Source organism: Prionailurus viverrinus, chromosome B2 (assembly GCF_022837055.1).
Source record: "Prionailurus viverrinus isolate Anna chromosome B2, UM_Priviv_1.0, whole genome shotgun sequence".
Lineage (NCBI taxonomy): Eukaryota > Metazoa > Chordata > Mammalia > Carnivora > Felidae > Prionailurus > Prionailurus viverrinus.
The window spans coordinates 99,270,578-99,289,737 of record NC_062565.1 but is presented as its reverse complement, the minus strand read 5'-3'; the positions used below and the strand labels follow the sequence as shown (position 1 = coordinate 99,289,737).

Below are 19,160 nucleotides of genomic sequence, written 5' to 3'. Positions count from 1 at the left end.
ATACCTGCAGGCGACCAGTGGGAATCACACATCCTCCTAGTTCATTCCACCTGTGTTTAAAAATAGATGCTTTAAAAAAATTTTAATAGCATAATCTATATTCATTTTTGGTACTAGCTCTTTATAAAGAATCAAAGTAATAGGGCTGAATGCACCAGAATGACCAGCTGATTCTGCTTACTTTCATTCTTTCTGGTAAGTGAATATGCAAATAACCAAGATTGAATGCTATCCACGCTCTCCCTCCTCACGGAGAACACAGGGAAACCCAGGAAAGAAGCAACTTAACTTGCCCCAGTGTCGCACAACTCAGGCATTTATCACCCATGTTCAACCAAAATCCCTGTTGCATTAATTTAAGCCTATTTCCTCTTTGGTCTCTACAGACATAAATAGTAATTGCAGGGGATCTTTCTAATAAAATCTTCCAAGCCTTATTCTCCTTCCCTCAGTGTTAAGATTCTCCACCTCCTCTAGCTTTATTTCATGGAGTTTTGTTGCATACCTTTGGTTGTTTTTGCAGACTTCCTTATTATTTTCCCTCCTTCTTCTTTTCTCCATGTGCTAATGAATGCCTGGGGGTATGTTCTAAGTACTATATAATGAAATTGCTATTTTATTTTAATTATTTAAAATATTTTAATTATTTAAAACACTTTAATTTCTTAAGATATTTTAATTATTTAAAAAAAAAATTTAAGTTTGAGAGAGACAGAGACAGTGTGACCGGGGGAGGGGCAGAGAGAGAGAGAATCCCAAGCAGGCTCTACACTGTTGAGCCCGGACGTGGGGCTAAAACTCATGAAACCATGAGATTGTAACCTGAGTCAAAACCAAGAGTCGGACATTTCACCAACTGAGCCACCCAGGGACTCCCAAGATATTTTAATTATTTAAAAGAAGGTGCAGTACAGAAAAGAGTTAACAGGTCTGACTGCTTTCCTCAGAAAGGCCTGCTAACACAGTTGGTCCTTGGCTGGCATCTGGGAACTTGTGTTCCCATTCCCCAACAGACAAGAGTGCCTCACTGTACCTAAACTGTCTGTAAAGACAATATGGTTTTGCTGAACAACCTCTTTCCTTACGGGAGTCAGGAATTTTGGTATGTTAAGCAGAGCTGTCTAGGGGAACAGCCTCCAATAAAACACCCTGACGCTGAGTATTTAATAATCTTCTCTGATTGGCAACATTTCACACATGCTGTGACAACAGGTTGCAGGGGGAGTTAAGCATGTTCTGTGTGACTCCATAAGAGAGAACTTTGAAAGTTTCACCTATTTCCTCCGGACTTTGCCACATATGCCTTTTCCCTTTGCAAATTTTGCTTTGTATCCTTTGACATTAATAAATCACAGCCATGAGTACAACAATATGCTGAATGCTTTGACGTTTCTTATGAATCAAGGATCCTGGGGATGGTCTTGAGGACCACCGTCACAGATATCCCAAAATTCAAACTGTAACAAAAGGATGCTTTTATTATTTTTTTTTTTTTGTCTATTTATTTTTGAGGGAGAGAGAGACAGAGAGACAGAGTGTGACCGGGGAGTGACAGAGAGAGAGAGACACACACACAGAATTGGAAGTAGGCTGCAGGATCTGAGCTGTCAGCACAGAGCCCAACATGGGGTTCGAACTCACTCATGAACTGTGAGATCATGACCCAAGCCAAAGTTGGACAGTTAACTGACTGAGCCACCCAGGCGCCCCAGAAAAGGGTGATTTCTAAAGACATACACACAACAGTTGGTTTTTGCTCTGTGCGGTTTTTAGGTTTTTACCATTATAATTAACTTTGTTAGCTGAAAATAAAATGCTGGGAAGGTATAACATTAGTTCATTAAAAGACACATAAAACAGGATCCTTGATCTGAAGAAGCTCACAGAGTAGTAATGAAGAAAGGTTTGTGAACAATAACTATAATACAGTGATAAACATGATTTTCATAAAAATGTCATAGGAAAAAATTTACATTTCATAAATGTATTTAGTCTATGGAAAAAAATTCCTGCCCTTAATGCTGAAAAATAGAATTCATTGCAGAAAATTTTACTTGGCAGAAACATCTGATGTAATGTTTATTCCATGAATAAGAGATATTCTGTGGCTTCCATCAGAAGTCTGTACAACCGCCAGAGGAAATCCCATGCCGACAGTGAAAGTTCATTCCACAATCACATGAGCAGCTTGTCTTGTCTCCCCAAAGAAATAAATTCACCCATCTTTCAAGTAATACAAACTGCTCGTATTTACAATATTTTTATCCACAAGAGCAAAATTCTTGATTTAAGTTTTTACAGCATACATACTTTTCATCTGGCCGCAAAATGCTACAGTAAGAATCAGGGCGGTTTACAAAGAACCCAGTTTTCTTCACCACACTTTCTGCAATCACATTCAGTCGATCAAGAACATTACACAGCTTGCTGAGGAGAGAAGGAAGAATGAGAAAAGTGAGAAGAGACAAGTCTAATGTATACTTATCTTTACAGCAGAAGCAAATAAAGTCTACAGTAATGACAGGGATTTAAGGGTTTTTTTAAATATGAAATTTATTGTCAAATTGGTTTCCATACAACAGCCAGTGCTCATCCCAACAGGTGCCCTCCTCAATACCCATTACCCACCCTCCCCTCCCTCCCACCCCCCCATCAACCCTCAGTTTATTCTCAGTTTTTAAGAGTCTCTTATGGTTTGGCTCCCTCCCTCTCTTTTTTTTTTTCTTCCCCTCTCCTATGGTCTTCTGTCAACTGATGAATGGATAAAGAAATTGTGGTTTATATACACAATGGAATACTACTTGGCAATGAGAAAGAATGAAATATGGCCTTTTGTAGCAACGTGGATGGATCTGGAGAGTGTTGTGCTAAGTGAAATAAGTCATAAAGAGAAAGGCAGATACCATGTTTTCACTCTTATGTGGATCCTGGGATTTAAGTTTTAAAATGTCCGGTTTGTATTCAACAGGAACATTGTAACAATTAATTTCTGCAATATAATGTGTGTTCAATAACTAGCAAGATTTGGTGCAAGAGACATGAAGGGCCTGTATCAACTCTTGGCAAGCCTTAACCTTGGCACATTACATCCCCAGGAGAGCTTCTCCCAAAGCCTTTCACTACTTAAGAGTCAAATCAGTCAAGTCAATACGCATTCATAAAATGTGAGCAGAATACAATGCACAGTGCGGGTGGCAGGGGAAGAAAACACTGGAAAATAAATATGAATGGTGCCAACCTGTAATCAGTCTTAGACTTTAGGAAAATGTGTGCGTGTGTGTGTGTGTGTGTGTGTGTGTGTGTGTGTGTGCATGGGTATCTAACTACACAAAATGAGTTAGAAAAAAGTACAATGAGTTAAAGTACAAAACAATACGGTAACATTAAAAAAATGAACAACACCTCAGAACGAACTTAGTGTTAATATGAACGCCTAGTAAATGAGTAAAAGGACAATGTAAGGTTAAGGAAAGAAAGTTCCTTGGATGACCAGAGTTTTGAGTCAGGTCCTTGACAGGTAAAGGAGAGGTAGGAATGCACCCCGGGGAGGTAGGGGTCAAACCACAGAAGAAAAGGCTCAGGAATGGGACCCTGGCTGCCACCCTGGAGGCTGGGCATGCAGTTTCATCTTCTAGGAAGAGAACAGCCCGGGTATAAAGAAAAAGTTACTACATTCTGGAATGGGGCTTTAACACTACACTAAGAGTTTGAATTGCCTATGAACAGTCAGGAGTCACTACAGGTTCATCCACAAGCCAGATCTGCCAAAAGTGGTATCTGAGAAGGTGACCAAATGGGGACAAGATGAAACAGGGCACAGTGAAACTAATGGCTGTAAGGGAAAGCGTGGAGCAGAGATGTCCTGAAGTGACTAGTTACTTAAAAGAGAATGTGCAGGTGGTATTGGTGGTGGGCAAAGAAAAGAGTTTGGTCAATTAATTTAAGCACTCAAATTATACATCAGCACCAAAACAGCCCCTCAGTAGGTTCATGAAGGAAATTAAAAGAGAACGTTTACTTTACCATGGAGAGCAGCTTCCGGCTACTTTATGTCACAAGAAAAGGAAAATATCAGAACCAAACATACGGACATCTACTCACCTCTTGGTGTACTTGGCCATATCCCAAGGAATATAAATAATGGTGTGCTCAGGAGGCAAAAACTGGTTGAGGTATGTCACAGCAGCTACAAGTTCTTCACTCAGAATTCTCTCATGCTTTCTTTTCTCTCGTTCCTTTATCAAAAATGAAACATTTTCAGGGTTCTAGTTACCTTAAGTCAGAGGAAGAGACTTTCAACATTTTTACTTTTCAGCTAAGGCAAGAAGCCTAAGTCTTAAATATACTGGAACAAAAAAGCCTAAAATAAAAATAATATAAATTCAAAGAAATAAATACTTCATTGAAGTCAACAGATAATTAGCTTCAAAAATTCAAGGAGATGAGATTTCTTTTTAATAACCTCCTACAGCTCCAAGAAGCTCGGTTCACCCTCCCAGGCCTCGTCTCCACCCTCCACACCCCACTCTGTCAGAAAAGAACTCCCCAAGGACCAGAAGAACGAAACCCTGAACTCCAGCCCACTAAGGACAAGACAGAAATCCACTAGGTCTGGATGGATAATCTCTAAACTGGCTCAGAGTGTTTTGCAGCCTACATGTGTTTCTAAATTTGACTCTTAAACACCCTGTGAGGTAGCCAAGCGAGGCACTTTCTCCCCTTTCAACACTGTGGTTGAACTGAAGTTGAGAGGTGTTCATGGACCAAATCTTACCTTCTGCCTCCCTGCCTGCTGTACCTCCTTACATATTACATGCCTCTCATTTAAGAGACATTAATGCAGGGGCGCCTGGGTGGCTCAATCGGTTAAGCATCTGACTTCAGCTCAGGTTGTGATCTCGCGGTTCATGGGTTCGAGCCCCACGTCAGGCTCTGTGCTGACAGCTCAGAGCCTGGAGCCTGCTTCAGATGCTGTGTCTCCCTCTCTATCTCTCTGCCCCTCTCCCACTTGCTCTCTATCTCTGTCTCTCTCTCTCTCTCTTAAAAAATAAACATTAAAAATGTTTTTTTTAAAAAAAGGAGAGAGGCTAGTGTGTTCCAGTACAGCTCTGTGGCTGGAATGCTGGCTCAGCTGCCTGCTAGCCACATAGCCTTGGGCAAGGTTCTCACCTTTCCAGGGCCTCTATTTCTTCATCTATAAAATGGGGTAACAATAGTATTTCCCTTACAGCGATAATGTGAGGTTTAAAAGAGATAAAACACAATAATCTCTTATCAGAGTAACTGTCATGTGAGAACTATTAATAACAATCAGCCATTTTTATTGTTATCCTGATCAGGACTTCACTTAGAAACAAAGAAAAACAATTCAGTGACAGTGACACCAACATGGTGTTGAGGCACTATCGCTGGCATCAAAATGGGTCTCTGCTGTTTTCAGTCATGGTATTAGTTATTAAGTGTCATGAATGTAATTAGATAGCCACTGTGGAAACAAAAAGGGTATCTATTCTGCACAGCTGAATAAGTCAAATGGAGGAATTAGAAAAGAGTTGATTAAGAACAGTGTTAAATCAGTTTAGGATGAACATGTATTTAGCTGTTTACATCTGAGAAAATTAAATTATGTACCTGGAATTTTTCTCAAAAGCACTTTGAATCAACTAGGGAAACAAAACCTTTTTGAAATTTTTTTATCAAATCTGACATTTTATGAGAGGGAGAGAAAAGGTTATTTAATCAACCTTAGATCATCTCCATGTAAAAAGAATCTGCTTTATGCCTTGTCTGTCCATCGTGGATTAGTGGTAGTGGGTTTAGTCAACCTCCTTTGGGTCGCAGAGTCCTATTACAACCAGATGAAAACGTCACAAATGCAAGTGATTTTAAGTATCACTTCAAGAGTCAGAGACTCTCCCACTGCCTGTCACCCACGGCCCCCAGACTAAACACGTTCAGTGCTTGATTCCAGGTTGACTTCCTATTGATTCCCCAGTAGTGGTACTGACCGTGCATGGATTGCTACAAAATGTCAACCAGCACCTCAAACTTCCACAACTAGGGAAGGTGGGGTAGGGGTGGAATTACAACACAGGGTAAAAAAGAAAAGAAATCAAGAAAAGCATTTCATTTTAGTGACTTCATACAGAGGCAGAATAAAGAGTGAACATCCTGGGGTGCAGCTGACTGGGTGGCTGACTCTTGATTTCAGCTCAGGTCATGATCTAATGGGTTCGTGGGATCGAACCCCACATCGGGCTCTGTGCTGACAGTGCAGAGCCTGCTTGGGATTCTCTCTCCCCCTCTCTCTCTCTGCCCCTCTCCTGTGCACACGCTCTTTTTCTCTCTCTAAATAAATAAACTTTAAAAAAAAAGTGAATATCCTTCAGTATCATTCAATACACACAAATGCATTCTTTGACTCTAATCACAAATTAGTACTTTTTCCAAATGAACTGAATAAACATCTTCTTTTAACGTATGAATAAAATAACTAATGGCAAAAACAACAAAAAACTTTTTTCTATTCCACAAAATAGCGACTTAATCTCCAAACTATTTTCTACTTATCTCTAATTATGGCCAGGATTTTTAGGACAATGGAATGATGGACGAGTACAATTTTTTAAGTCCCCTGATTAACCTTTAAATATTAACAAATATATTTTGTTAATAAATGTACATTTGAGAAATCTGGGTAAGCACACTTTACAATCACATGTATCGGATGTTATTTTTGAATCTGCGTATTGAATACAGAATTACTTCAAACATCATAGACTGAATGTCCATTTAGCCATAGCTTCTAACCATATTGTACGGACTTTGTATACCATGAAGAAGAGCCAGCGTTCCCTATTTTGGTGAATGGCATCACCATCCATCCACCTGAGTAACCAGAAGCCCAGGGATCAAACCTGACATCTCCCTCTCCCTCATCTCAAATCTAGCCCATCACCGAGTCTACTGCTTCCATACACTTCTCCTCAGCTCTACCATACCCCCCTGGTTTAAACCAGGGTCACCCCTTTTCTGGATAAGTAGAATAACCTCCTATGTGGCCTTCCAACATATTCTTTAACCTTATGCCAATCTACATATTCTCTTTGTTGAGGTCAGGATGACCTTTTCAAAATATAAACCAGACCACAATCCTCGCAATCATGCAAAACCTTCAATGGTTTTCCATCACACTCCCAGGATAAAGACTACACTCATCAACACACCCTACAATGCTCTGCATGGTCTGGCCAGAACTATCTCTTCAGCCTCGTCTCACAACAGGCTCTCTGGTCCTCATCAGCAAGGCCCCTGCCATAAGGCCTTCCCTTCCTCAAAGATACCATATCTGACCGAGGGCCGTGGTACCTGCTGTTCTGAGTTGAATATTACTCCCTCTCTTCTTGGCCTAGTTAATGCCTCTTCCTTCAGTCTGTGCTGACTCATCATCTCCTTGGGGGAAACTTCTCTCCCATTATAAGCTCTCATAGCACCGTTTAGCCTGTCTCGGCACCTCTGCATTACTTCACCATCTCCTCTATTAGACTATTAGCTCTGTGAAGGCAGGAATTGTTTCTGTGACTGCCTTGGCACAAAGGAAACCTTCAAGAATACTTGTTAAATAATGAACTAAATGGACACAGGATTCCTTGGTGTTGATTAAATTAACATTTCTTAATCAACCTCTCAGAATAACCTCAGACACTACTAAGTTGTTGGCCACTGCTGTGACCATAACAAAACCCTTGCTCTTCATGCTTTCGGTGTCTTCGTGGCTGTGGACTGAGATTCTTTTTTTTTTTTTTTTTTTAAATTTTTTTTTTCAACGTTTATTTATTTTTGGGACAGAGAGAGACAGAGCATGAACGGGGGAGGGGCAGAGAGAGAGGGAGACACAGAATCGGAAACAGGCTCCAGGCTCCGAGCCATCAGCCCAGAGCCTGACGCAGGGCTCGAACTCACGGACCGCGAGATCGTGACCTGGCTGAAGTCGGACGCTTAACCGACTGCGCCACCCAGGCGCCCCTGGACTGAGATTCTTTCAATGCAACAGATATAGATACAATTTATTACCTGCTCTCCCTGCTCTCCATCCTAGGCTAATGACCTGAGTGCCTACTTATATACACGAGGTATGTTGCCCAGACGCCTCTCACAAGGAAGCACAGAACTGTAAGGCCATGCCACCACTTTGTCCACCTGGTTCTTGAACCACAGTAGTACCCCAATTTCTGAATCTAGCCTTTAGACCTTACTACTACATATTAGCTTTCCTAAGAGATCTCTGGATTGTCTAGGGAATGGAGTGTATCAAGACTAGGCTGTGACTGTGTGATCTCCATGCTTCCTTCTCCAATCTGTCCTGGAAACTCAGAAGACAGACAGACAGCACTTGAATACACACTGCTGATTCTCCCAGTTACCCAGGGAAGAGGCCACACAGAATTAAGGCCAAAGGACAATGCCTTCGACAATCAGACACAGTGCTCTGTCACAACACAGAAAGTCTATAAAGCAAGCTTGTTAAACCCCTTTGTGCCAAGTTAAGATTTTTCTGGTGTGACTGAATTTCCTAAGCAAACAGATGAGCACACCATACCTTCACTAAATTCAAGATGATGATGGGGGAGCCAAACCTTTGAAGCATCTGGTCAAAGTGAAGGGCAGCCACATGTGCAAATGGATCTGCCTGATCCACTGAGGGGAATAAAAAGGATGAATAAATAAATACCAAAATAAAAATTATAAAGCAAGAATAAAGACGCATAGGGCTTGGTTTTGTTTTTTAATGTTTAAAGAATGCAATAAAACTAGTAGTTTCAATTAATGAATTCAATTAATCTAGTAGTTTCACTTCCCAAATTCCTCTTGAGCTTATCAGACCCTCCTTCTACACGTATTTATTGAATCTGACTGATTCTTACATTTCTGAAGTAAAATACAATTTACTAGCAGCCAAAATTAATGAAAAATTATAAAGTTATTGAATAAAAATAACAGATGTCCTTCTTCTAAATTATCTACCTTCCAGTAGCAAAACTTGGTTAAAATCTAAGAATTTATGAGATTTCTGTTCATCATCTCTAACTGTGGGTTAAAAAAAGGGTTACTATTAAAAAGATTGTTCCACGTACACGTAATAGGTGGTTTAGGCATCATAGTTGAAATGTCCTGAGACCAGTATAAAGGCACTGATCCTCTAACTTGTACATAAGAAGAATAACTTCCTGCGGTAAAAGACATCACAGAAGCATCGCAGAGTATTTGTTCAGTCTCCACTTCATTTGCAACATCGCCCTGGAAAGAAAGGTGGCATTTAAAGATATTTCATGTTCTCAGAATTTTTTAATGGAACAAATTTCCAAGTATATAATGAAATTATAATTCCCATTTTAGAACATTTTAAAGAGGTAAATGTTGATCAATATTCAATGTGCACATTAGAAAAGGAAAGCCATTAAAATGCAACAACAAAAAAGGCAATTAAAAATAGCCGAGAATAGACTAGGAAAAAATCAAATTAAATAGCTAATAATACAAGTAGCAGACAGAGAACAGCCTGAGTGATATAAACGGCAGAGAGGGACAGAAAAGGAAAACAATTACATGAAATTATACTGGAGGTCAGCAAGACCAGCAGAATAGAAAACTTTAGTTCTGAAGACCGGGGAGGAATGGAAGGGACAAAACAGTGAGATTCAAATGAAGCAAAAAAAAAAAGTTCTTGAGTTCGCTTTACTTGTAAAAGTATATAAGGATATGATGAAGAATAATTTTCATGTCTGTTTGATTATCCTTAAAATATTCAAAAGTAAGTAACGTAGCAAAATTCCAATTTTTCTTAGACCACCAGTTATAAATATTTTCATTGTGTTGATATAATTTTAAGAACAATGTTGCTATTTTTGCCCCAGATTAAAACCCAGTGTCTCACTCAATCTGTCTACTCAAACACACATCTGCATAAGACTCAAGCTGTCTACTGCAAATGGAGATGAAACACTCAGAGGGGATTACATGACTGATGGCAGGACGGAATTTCTGTTGTGGTTATTTTCCAGGGGTCAGCTGAATAAGGAGCCTCCCTTGAGCCAACCTAAAGCAGAGGGAGTGGAATTAAGGGTTTCCATGCCTTGCTCTACTTTGTCTTCTCATCAGGGAGGCATTTCCGGGGCACCTGGGTGGCTCAGTTAGTTAAGTGCGGACTTCAGCTCAGGTCATGATCTCCCAATTCGTGGGCTCGGGCCCCACATCCGGCTCTGTGCTGACAGCTCAGAGCTTGGAGCCTGCCTCGGATTCTGTGTCTCCCTCTGTCTCTGCTCCTCCCCCACTCACGCTCTGTGTGTCTTTCTCTCAAAAATGAATAAACATTAAAAAAATTTTTTAAAAAGATGCATTTCCAGCAAGTGCTCCCCTCCACTTATTCCTCAGATGGAGGAGCTTTGCTATTTTAGTCTTTACACTAAATATGCACTACATTTTGTCATATATTACTGAAATGGCTCATTGTCCACAACGTGAGACTTGTCACAACTCCCCAAGGCATTGCATAACTTGCTCTAAGATAGCTGATTTTCCAGAACATCTGTATATATTAGTCATATTTCCCAAGTTTCAGACACTCTGGGGAATTAATTATTCTCTTGATCATGTCCCAAACTAACAAATGCCATCTTCTAGAATTCCACTTTGCTTCCTCTGAAAGCAAAGCAGATGTGAAAGGTGAAAATGTCAGCAGCACTGTTGCTTCTCCATCTTACCTCACAGTTTGCGCCTCTCTTGAGAAAGCGGGTCCCGGCAAACTTACTGGATCTTCTAGCTATTAGAGTGACATAGACTGGTCGTCCATAGATCAACAACTCTTAGAAATCGAGTTAAAGCTGTCAGAGCATTCACACCGAACGGTCACACCAAACCAAGAGAATCATTATACCTTCAATATGCATTTAAACATATCTTGTCCAGAAGGTTAAACAAAACCAAAAAGCTCCACCCAAGAATGGAATAGCATTGGGTCTAACGGTTCCTCCAAGTTATGCAGGTATTAAAGCAAAAACAGGCCTACCTAAGGAGTGGTTTCCATGAATTTTAGAGGAAATGGTAATCAGGTATAGGGTTAGTGGCCAAGGGAAGACCTGGCCTTACAGCCAGCTAAAGGATGTCAACAGGTACAACTAATCCTTCCTTAGTCTTCAGAGATCATATACTTCTCAAAGAGAGCATATCTCACTTAACAGGGGGTTTAAACTATGAAGCAATATATGATACTTAGGGGATGGATGAGTTTAATACAGTAAATGCTTAATGCTATAAATGCTACCCAAATTTGTCACCTAACTGCAAAAACTAAACACTGTGAACTGTTTAACCTCTATACAGCTTATGTCACCTTATTTAACTTTCTGAGCCTCAGTTCCATCTTCTGTAAACTGGTGTAAGTACTAACAAAGTAACTAACTTTATTAGATGGTTGGGAGGACTAGGCTAGGTAATGTGTGTAAACCAGTGCCTGTCCTATGGCAAATGCTGAATAGATAGCAATTCCTTTTATTATCATAAAGACTTCCAAAATTCATTACATGCTTGATAACTAGGAAACTAGATTCATCATCTAAACTAATGGGCTTTAAAATTATAATCCATGGTGCTATTCCTTATTCTAAAAAAATAAACATTTTTACTGTGCTTAATATATGCCTGGCCCTGAGTTAGCTCTTGGCAATACAAAAGTTTGGAACTACCTTTTAGAAGATGCCTTTAGAAACTGTGGCACATTCCTTTGTGCGCTCTTGGTGGTGAAAACCTTGTGTTCTTTCCAGGTAGATTTCACTTTTGGAAACAGAGAAAGTAATTCGGAGCCAAATCTCATTATTCACTGAATACACCAAGCAGATAATACTACTCACTGCTTGAAAATGACTATAAAGTAATGATCTCAAGTGTGGCACATAAATCTCACTCATTCCCATTTCAAACCTCCTCTATGTCCTCAGCTAGCCTCCCTTCTTCCCTCATTTGCCATCAAGAAGGCACCGCCGGCTGCCTTTAAGGCTAACCTCTCTAGATATACCCCTGGATCCCACTCCTCCCGAATGCTCTGGTGCAAGAAGGAATATTAATTAATTACATTTAGCCACTTAATGGTCTCAAAACAAAAAAGTCCTTTAAAGTTTTCACTCTAGGTCTTAAAAAAAAACCAAGGCACAAGAATGTCAACCGGAAAATAAGCTAAGTGTACAAATGCTCTACATGATATCGAAAAGGGACAGGAAAAACCTAAATACCACTCCTAGAAAGTATACACTGCCTTTCTAAACCTCGTAGCATGATAGCACTTTCTTGAAAGGTTTCAACCATAGCTAGAAATTAAGTAAAAGGAAAAAAAAATATTTGTAACATTTAACTTGAAATCAGCTTAACCCAAGGTTCAACATACTTCTACTTAATCTGTTACGTCCCTTCCCAATCCAGGCTTTTAGGACATTATGCCTGAACCACTGCAATCTCTTCCTAACTCCTGTCCCTGTTCTAGTCTCATTTTTCTTAATCCAGCTTGAAAACAGATGTCAACTCAACCCTCCTAAGTACTCCCATCTACATTACCCTCTTGAAAAAACTTTCCAAAATTCAGGCACCAAACCCAAAATGCTTGCTTAGTCTGACCACCAAAGCAGTCTGGTGACTGGCAATCTGACTCCCCACTACCCACGACATTGTACCTCCCAGGGATTTTACATGCAGAATGAAACTACTCCCATGACCTTCTCTACCCCTACACTCATGATGCTTCCCCCACACCTAGTGCTCACTCCCTGCTTGCTGCTAAGGTCTGGCTTTTGTTTAGAGCCCAGGCCAAGCCTGCCCCATCCTCCCCACCTGTCAGTGATTCTGCTCCTCCTCTCAAATAAGAATGATACTTACTGCCTATATCCCTTACTGTGCACGCAGCATTGTCTTCCCTGTTGTTTATCCTTTTGTGTACAAAATAGACCTGTTCAAATGGATTGCATTCCTCTGTATTTCCACTACCTGGTATCATGGGCAAGTTTTCCTGCTGGGTGCACAGAATGGTAAATATAATCTTAAAATTCATATATGGTTTCCTACAAATTGACACAGCATAAGTTTAATAATATATATCTTAGTTTTTTTGAAAAAGGATACTTGACTGTCCACAGAACCCATGAATAATATACAACAGCCAGTCACGATGCACAGTATTCTTAATTATATCTAGAAGTTCACCGTTCCACACATACTTCATATAAGGCTCACTGCAGATCCCAAATACTCCTGAAAAATAAAACTTGGTATCAGAAAGATAAGGAAATGGGTCAATGCTCCACTCATTTTTGACTTCTTAAGTTTTTAACTTCAAAATAAAATGCCTGGTTAATAGCACTGCCATTTTCAGTGGCTATAATTCACGTCATCACTCAGAACAGCACAGAACTGTGCTGATTCTGTATAAAGTAAAAGAATAAACACATTTTTCTGATTTGTGAGAGCTTTTAACCTAAGAGAAAGGAAAACAATAGGGTAATTAAGGACACATGTACAAATACATGACTAAGGCCAAGAGACAGCACTTAAGCTGGCTGGAAGCATTGCTCTAGGGTTAGGCAGCCGGGGTCCAAATACTGGCTCTGCCTCTCATCAGCAGGATGACAGATGTGACAAAGAGCGTTACTTACTATCTCAATGCCTCTGCTTCCTCAATCGTACCTGTGTCATGTGGTTGTTGTAAAGATGAAATAAGTTGGAAATACACATAAAGTGCTTTGAACCAGACCAGTGCCTTACTGATACTTCTGTAAGTGATATAGCTATTATCACATCAGGTTTTTTCTTTGTGAAGAAAGTAATTTCATCAAACATGATTTCAGCATATCCAGATACATTTATTAAACACCAACAAGTTTTATAAAACTTACGTAAAGTACAGCATAAGAAATAAGTATAGTTAAAAGATAATGGCTTAAAAGACTAAAAAGTTCTGGGTAGCAGGCTATTTTCCTTCTCAAAACATGGTATGTTAAGAGTGTTTATATACTACGGCAAATACACTTGGTTTGATTCATAAAAACTAAATCTTCTCTGCCCTTTCAATGCTTTACGCAAAGCATGAATAGTACACACATGAACTAGAGTCCAGTCTTTGCCACTTACCAGACTCTGTGACCCCTGGTGAGTTGCTTAAACATTTCTGAACTGTGAAATGATGATACTACTACTCACCTCAGAGATATGTTCAGATTAAATTAACATACCCAAAGTAACTAATACACTGCCTGACAGAGTAGAGACTTTTAAAAAAAATGTATTATTGTTTTTGTTTTCTACCTACCCCATACCTTCTACCCTTACTCTCTGTTTCCTATCAGCTTCCCCCTCTGTGGTAAGAGAATAGTGTACCCACCAAAAGATGTGTATGTCCTAATCACCAGAACATGTGAATATGTTATGTTACATGACAAGGAGAAATTGAAATTCAGATGGCATTCAGGTTGTTAATTAGGTGACCCTGAGATGGGGAGATTATTTTGGATTATCTAGGCGAGCCCAATGTGATCACAGGGTCATGGTAAGGAAAAGAGGAAAGCAAGAATGTGAATGTCAGAGTGATGTAACGTAGGAAAAAAACCTCACTGGCCATTGTTGGCTTTGAACACGGAAGGGGCCCCAAACCAAGGAATGTGGGCAGCCTCTAGAACACGGAAATGGCAAGAAAATGGATTTTCTCCAGGGTGTCAAAAAAGGAACGCAACCCTGCCAACACCCTAATTTTAGTCCACTGATACCTATTTGGAACTTCTGACTTCTGTAACACAGTACATTTGTATAGTTTCAAGCCACTAAGTTTGCAGTAATTTGTTATAGCAGCTATGAAAACCTAATACACAATGTTATTCATATCTGCCAAGTAGAACTCCTCTAGAGAGAATAAAAAAATTAAGTGGCTTTTAGAGAATAAAAAAATTAAGTGGAATCCTTAATTAGGATTCCAGAACAAATATTCAAATTCATATTTAGGATGACAGTGCAAATTTAGTAATACTTTAGCTTTTCTATTACGAAGCATGGTATTTAGAAGAAATGATGCAAACAAATATTCAGGCACACATTGCCTTATCCTCCACCTGTGTCTGGCAGTATAGGTTACAATTTGGGAGTCTGAACCAGGGCAAATTTATGTGGTCTGGATGTTCTGAGGTAGGTGGGGTGTACTGAGTTTGGCCTCAGTATAAGAGAGTCAATCTAATAGGTTAATAATAGTCAAGGGCAATGCCAGGGATGATATCCAGTTTAAGTAACACTCTAAGTCTACTTAGAGTGAACAAGAACCTTTGGCAAAATGTTAATAGGGCACAGCCTCTTCTTGAGTGTCCTGCAAGGACAAACTTTCCGACAATCTAACATTTAGATTACATTCTACCTCTCCACCCACATCTTCATCACCATTATTTAAGTTGCACAGAGCAAGGTGACCAAGACATCATTGACTTACTATGTCTCCATAGTAAATCCAATTCAGCTAAACTACTTTAAGCCTGAAACGATTCCTTCACAATATTCACTTTAGCTGTGCCCCTGGCTTTAGAGTTCTAGACCAACCCAAAAATCCAGGGATAAAGGTACCAATTCTGCTGTGTGACCAGTTGGTCTAGGATTTCCAGGGTGACCCTAGACTAGTCACATGAGGTCCTGCAGTGATCCTCCAGTGGCCCTGACATAAAAAGGCCTGTCTTGATACCATATGGTTTCACTCTTATGTGGATTCTGAGAAACTTAACAGAAACCCATGGGGGAGAAGAAGAAAAAAAAAAAAGAAAAAAAAGAAAAAAAGAAAACAAGAAAAAAAAGAAAGAAAAAAAAAGAGGTTAGAGTGGAAGAGAGCCAAAGCATAAGAGACTCTTAAAAACTGAGAACAAACTGAGGGTTGATGGGGGGTGGGAGGGAGGGGAGGGTGGGTGATGGGTAGTGAGGAGGGCATCTTTTGGGATGAGCACTGGGTGTTGTATGGAAACCAATTTGACAGCAAACTTCATATATTGAAAAAAAATAAAAATAAAATAAAATAAAATAAAAAGGCCTGTCTTGCTTGACTCTTGGGTCAAGCTGGGACCAATCAAAATAAGAACAGTTTTTGATATGCTGTACTGGTTCCTCAGCACACTGGCCATGTGATCTTAATCTCTACACCTAGGTTTTCCACTTAGTATTTATTTCTTTAAAAGTGGCATCATATCTACTGAGCAGAGTTTTTATGAGAATTAGAGATACTGCAGCAAATGTCTAGGATATAACAGATAACCCATGATGAGTTTTTTCCAAAACTCTCCAAGAGGTAAAATAGTGGTGTATTCTCCAATATTCAAAAAAACCAATTTCCCTTTCAAACTTCACCACAAGTCTAGACCTAAAATGTATTCCATTAAAAGTACATGGAAATTTCCTAGGAAATGTCAGCACACAATTTTCTGGCTGGCCCACAAATGAAATCACATCATGATTAACGGTCTCTCCAAAAATGAACTGGTTAAGTTCATGTATCTGAAACAACCTCATGTAAGGACAAAGAACAATAAGGGATAGAGAACTATGAGGGAAATGTGAGTTAATTTCATGAGATGCCATTTCACGGATGCCGTATTAACATGCGTTAGATGTGCTGAAAACCACCTACCACTTCCACCCTGTGTAATTAGTCCTTCATCTTCAAAGATGTCGAAACTCTCCTGGCGAGTCTGGGTTGTTTCTGACTTTAACATCTCCAGGGGCATTCGCAAGACAGTGAGATTATATTGAAGTGAGTGGGACAAATCATAGCTGTAACTAAGAACATAACTGAAACTTAGTAAGAATTATAAAAGCAAAATATATTTCAGTCTTGGCTCCTATATGGAATGAAAAACTGTCAACTATATTAGCACCTGTTCTGTTACTTGGAAGCAATGCTATTCAAGCAAGCACTATAAAACCATGAATGTAACTGGAAATTTAAAAATCACTGCATCCCTAAAAAAATTAAAAACAGAAATACTTTCAATTTACCCAATGAAAACAAAAACACTAATTTGAAAAGATATATGCTCCCCTATGTTTATTGCAGCATTATCTACAATAGCCAATATATAAATATGGAGGCAACCTAAGCGTCCACTGAAAACAATAAAAAAGAATGAGCTCTTTCCATTTGCAACAACAAAGATGGACTTAGAGGGCATTACACTAAGTGATATAAGTCAGACAGATAAAGAGAAATACTGTATGATTTCACTCAAATGTGGAATCTAAAAAACAACACAAACAAAAACAGAAACAGACTCATAAGTGCAGAGAACTGGTCATTGCCAGTGAGGCGAGAATGCAAGATGGGCAAAAGAGATAAAGGGGATTAAGGGGCACAAGCTAAAAATTATAAAGTAAGTAAATCACAGGGATCAAAAGCACAGCATAGGGAATATAGTCAATAATATTGTAATGATGTTGTATGATGATAGATGATGACTATACTTACCATGATGAACACTGAGTAATAAGCAGAATTGTCAATTCACTATGTTGTACACCTGAAACTAATATAATATTGTATGTCTACTATGCTTCAATTAAAAAATAGGGCACCTGGGTAGCTCAGTTGGTTGAGCATCCGACTTCAGCTGAGGTCATGATCTCACAGTAGGTGAGTTTGAGCCCCGCATTGGGCTCTGTGCTGACAGCTCAAAACCTGGAGCCTGCTTCAAATTCTGTCTCCCTTTCTCTCTGTCCCTCCTTCACTCATGCTCTGTCTCTCTCCCTCTTTCTCTCTCAAAAATAGATAAACATTAAAAAAAAAACCTTTTAAATCACTGCATGACTTAGGCATTTGCACAATTAGAAATATACGAGAAACCAACATTCACTGACTTGCAATGTGCATTTTTTGCTTTACAGTGAGATCAGTATAACGTCACAGCCTTGTGCAAAGAGGTCATACTCTCATACGTATCTGAATAGAGTTGTATAGATGTTACAGTATCTACGCAATAGTGCACGGTCTGTACTCTAGTTTACCTATGAACAAAAATAATTCTATTAATTTTAGTGGCAGTTCCATAACTGACTTCATAATAAAACAGGAATAAGAAAATAATACAGGGGCATCTGGGTGGCTCAGTCAGTTAGGCATCCAGCTTCGGTTCAGGTCATGATCTCATGATTAGTGAGTTCAAGATCCGCATCAGGCTCTGTGCTAACAGCTTAAAGCCTGGAGGCTGCTTCGGATTCTGTGTCTCCCTCTCTCTCTGTCCCTCCCCCATTCTCTCTCTCTCTATCTCAAAAATAAATAAACATTAAAAAAATGTTTTAAAAAGAAAATACAAGCCATTATGATAAAATTTGTTTTAGAAGAGTAATACTCATCCAAAAAGTTATCACAGTCTTTGCAAATAAAATTTGGCTTTGAGGCCATAAGAAACCCATTTTACAATTCTGATTTCACATAATTAATAATTTTTAGAGTATGTCTAGTTATATATTTTAGCACAGAATGTCATCTAGAATTCATGTGTACCCAAATTCATAAAGATGGCTGCAATTTTGTCTGAAGACTCACAAATTATTTCAATTATTATTTCTTCTTTAATTTATTCATATAATTTGATTGAAATTTATTTTTTTCATTTGTGAAATTCAATTTTCCTACATTTGCTAGATGAAGCCATTAATTTTACTAGTATCTAATCTCAGGGATAAAAGTTGTATTAAGAAGTTGGTTTTTCAATCATATTTACAATAGCATCAAAAAATAAAATACGATGGAATAAATTTAACCAAGGAGGAGAAAGATCTTACACTAAAAATTGTAAGACACTGATGAAATAAACTGAAGATACAAACAAATGGAAAGATTCCCCATGTTCATAGATCAGAATTAATATTGTTCAAATGTCCATACTACCCAAAGTCATCCACAGATCCATATCAAAATTCCAACGACATTTTTCACAGAGGTAGAACAAACAATCCTAAAATTTGTATGGAACCACAAAAGACCACCAATGGCCAAAGCAATCTTAAGAAAGAACAAAGAGGGGTGCCTGGGTGGCTCAGTCGGTTGAGCGGCCGACTTCGGCTCAGGTCTCGATCTCGCGGTCCGTGAGTTCGAGCCCCGCGTC

The 19,160-nt window shown here is 39.2% G+C and overlaps 1 protein-coding gene across 4 annotated transcripts in view; it reads right to left on the bottom strand.

The window, feature by feature from the left end:
* The window catches only part of FIG4 (FIG4 phosphoinositide 5-phosphatase), a 134,308-nt gene that overhangs the window by 78,051 nt on the left and 37,097 nt on the right, over positions 1–19,160 (bottom strand). For all 4 annotated transcript variants that reach the window (XR_007152207.1, XM_047858994.1, XM_047858996.1 and 1 more), the window contains exons 6-13: positions 16,688–16,836; positions 13,165–13,293; positions 10,761–10,861; positions 9,135–9,297; positions 8,600–8,697; positions 4,102–4,235; positions 2,311–2,427; positions 5–50 (exon numbers count right to left, since the gene is read on the bottom strand). Coding sequence is in view for 3 of the 4 variants with exons in the window: in XM_047858994.1 (XP_047714950.1) it covers positions 5–50; positions 2,311–2,427; positions 4,102–4,235; positions 8,600–8,697; positions 9,135–9,297; positions 10,761–10,861; positions 13,165–13,293; positions 16,688–16,836 (937 nt within the window). In the remaining variant the exon portion in view is untranslated. The remainder of the gene's footprint in view (positions 1–4; positions 51–2,310; positions 2,428–4,101; positions 4,236–8,599; positions 8,698–9,134; positions 9,298–10,760; positions 10,862–13,164; positions 13,294–16,687; positions 16,837–19,160) is intronic.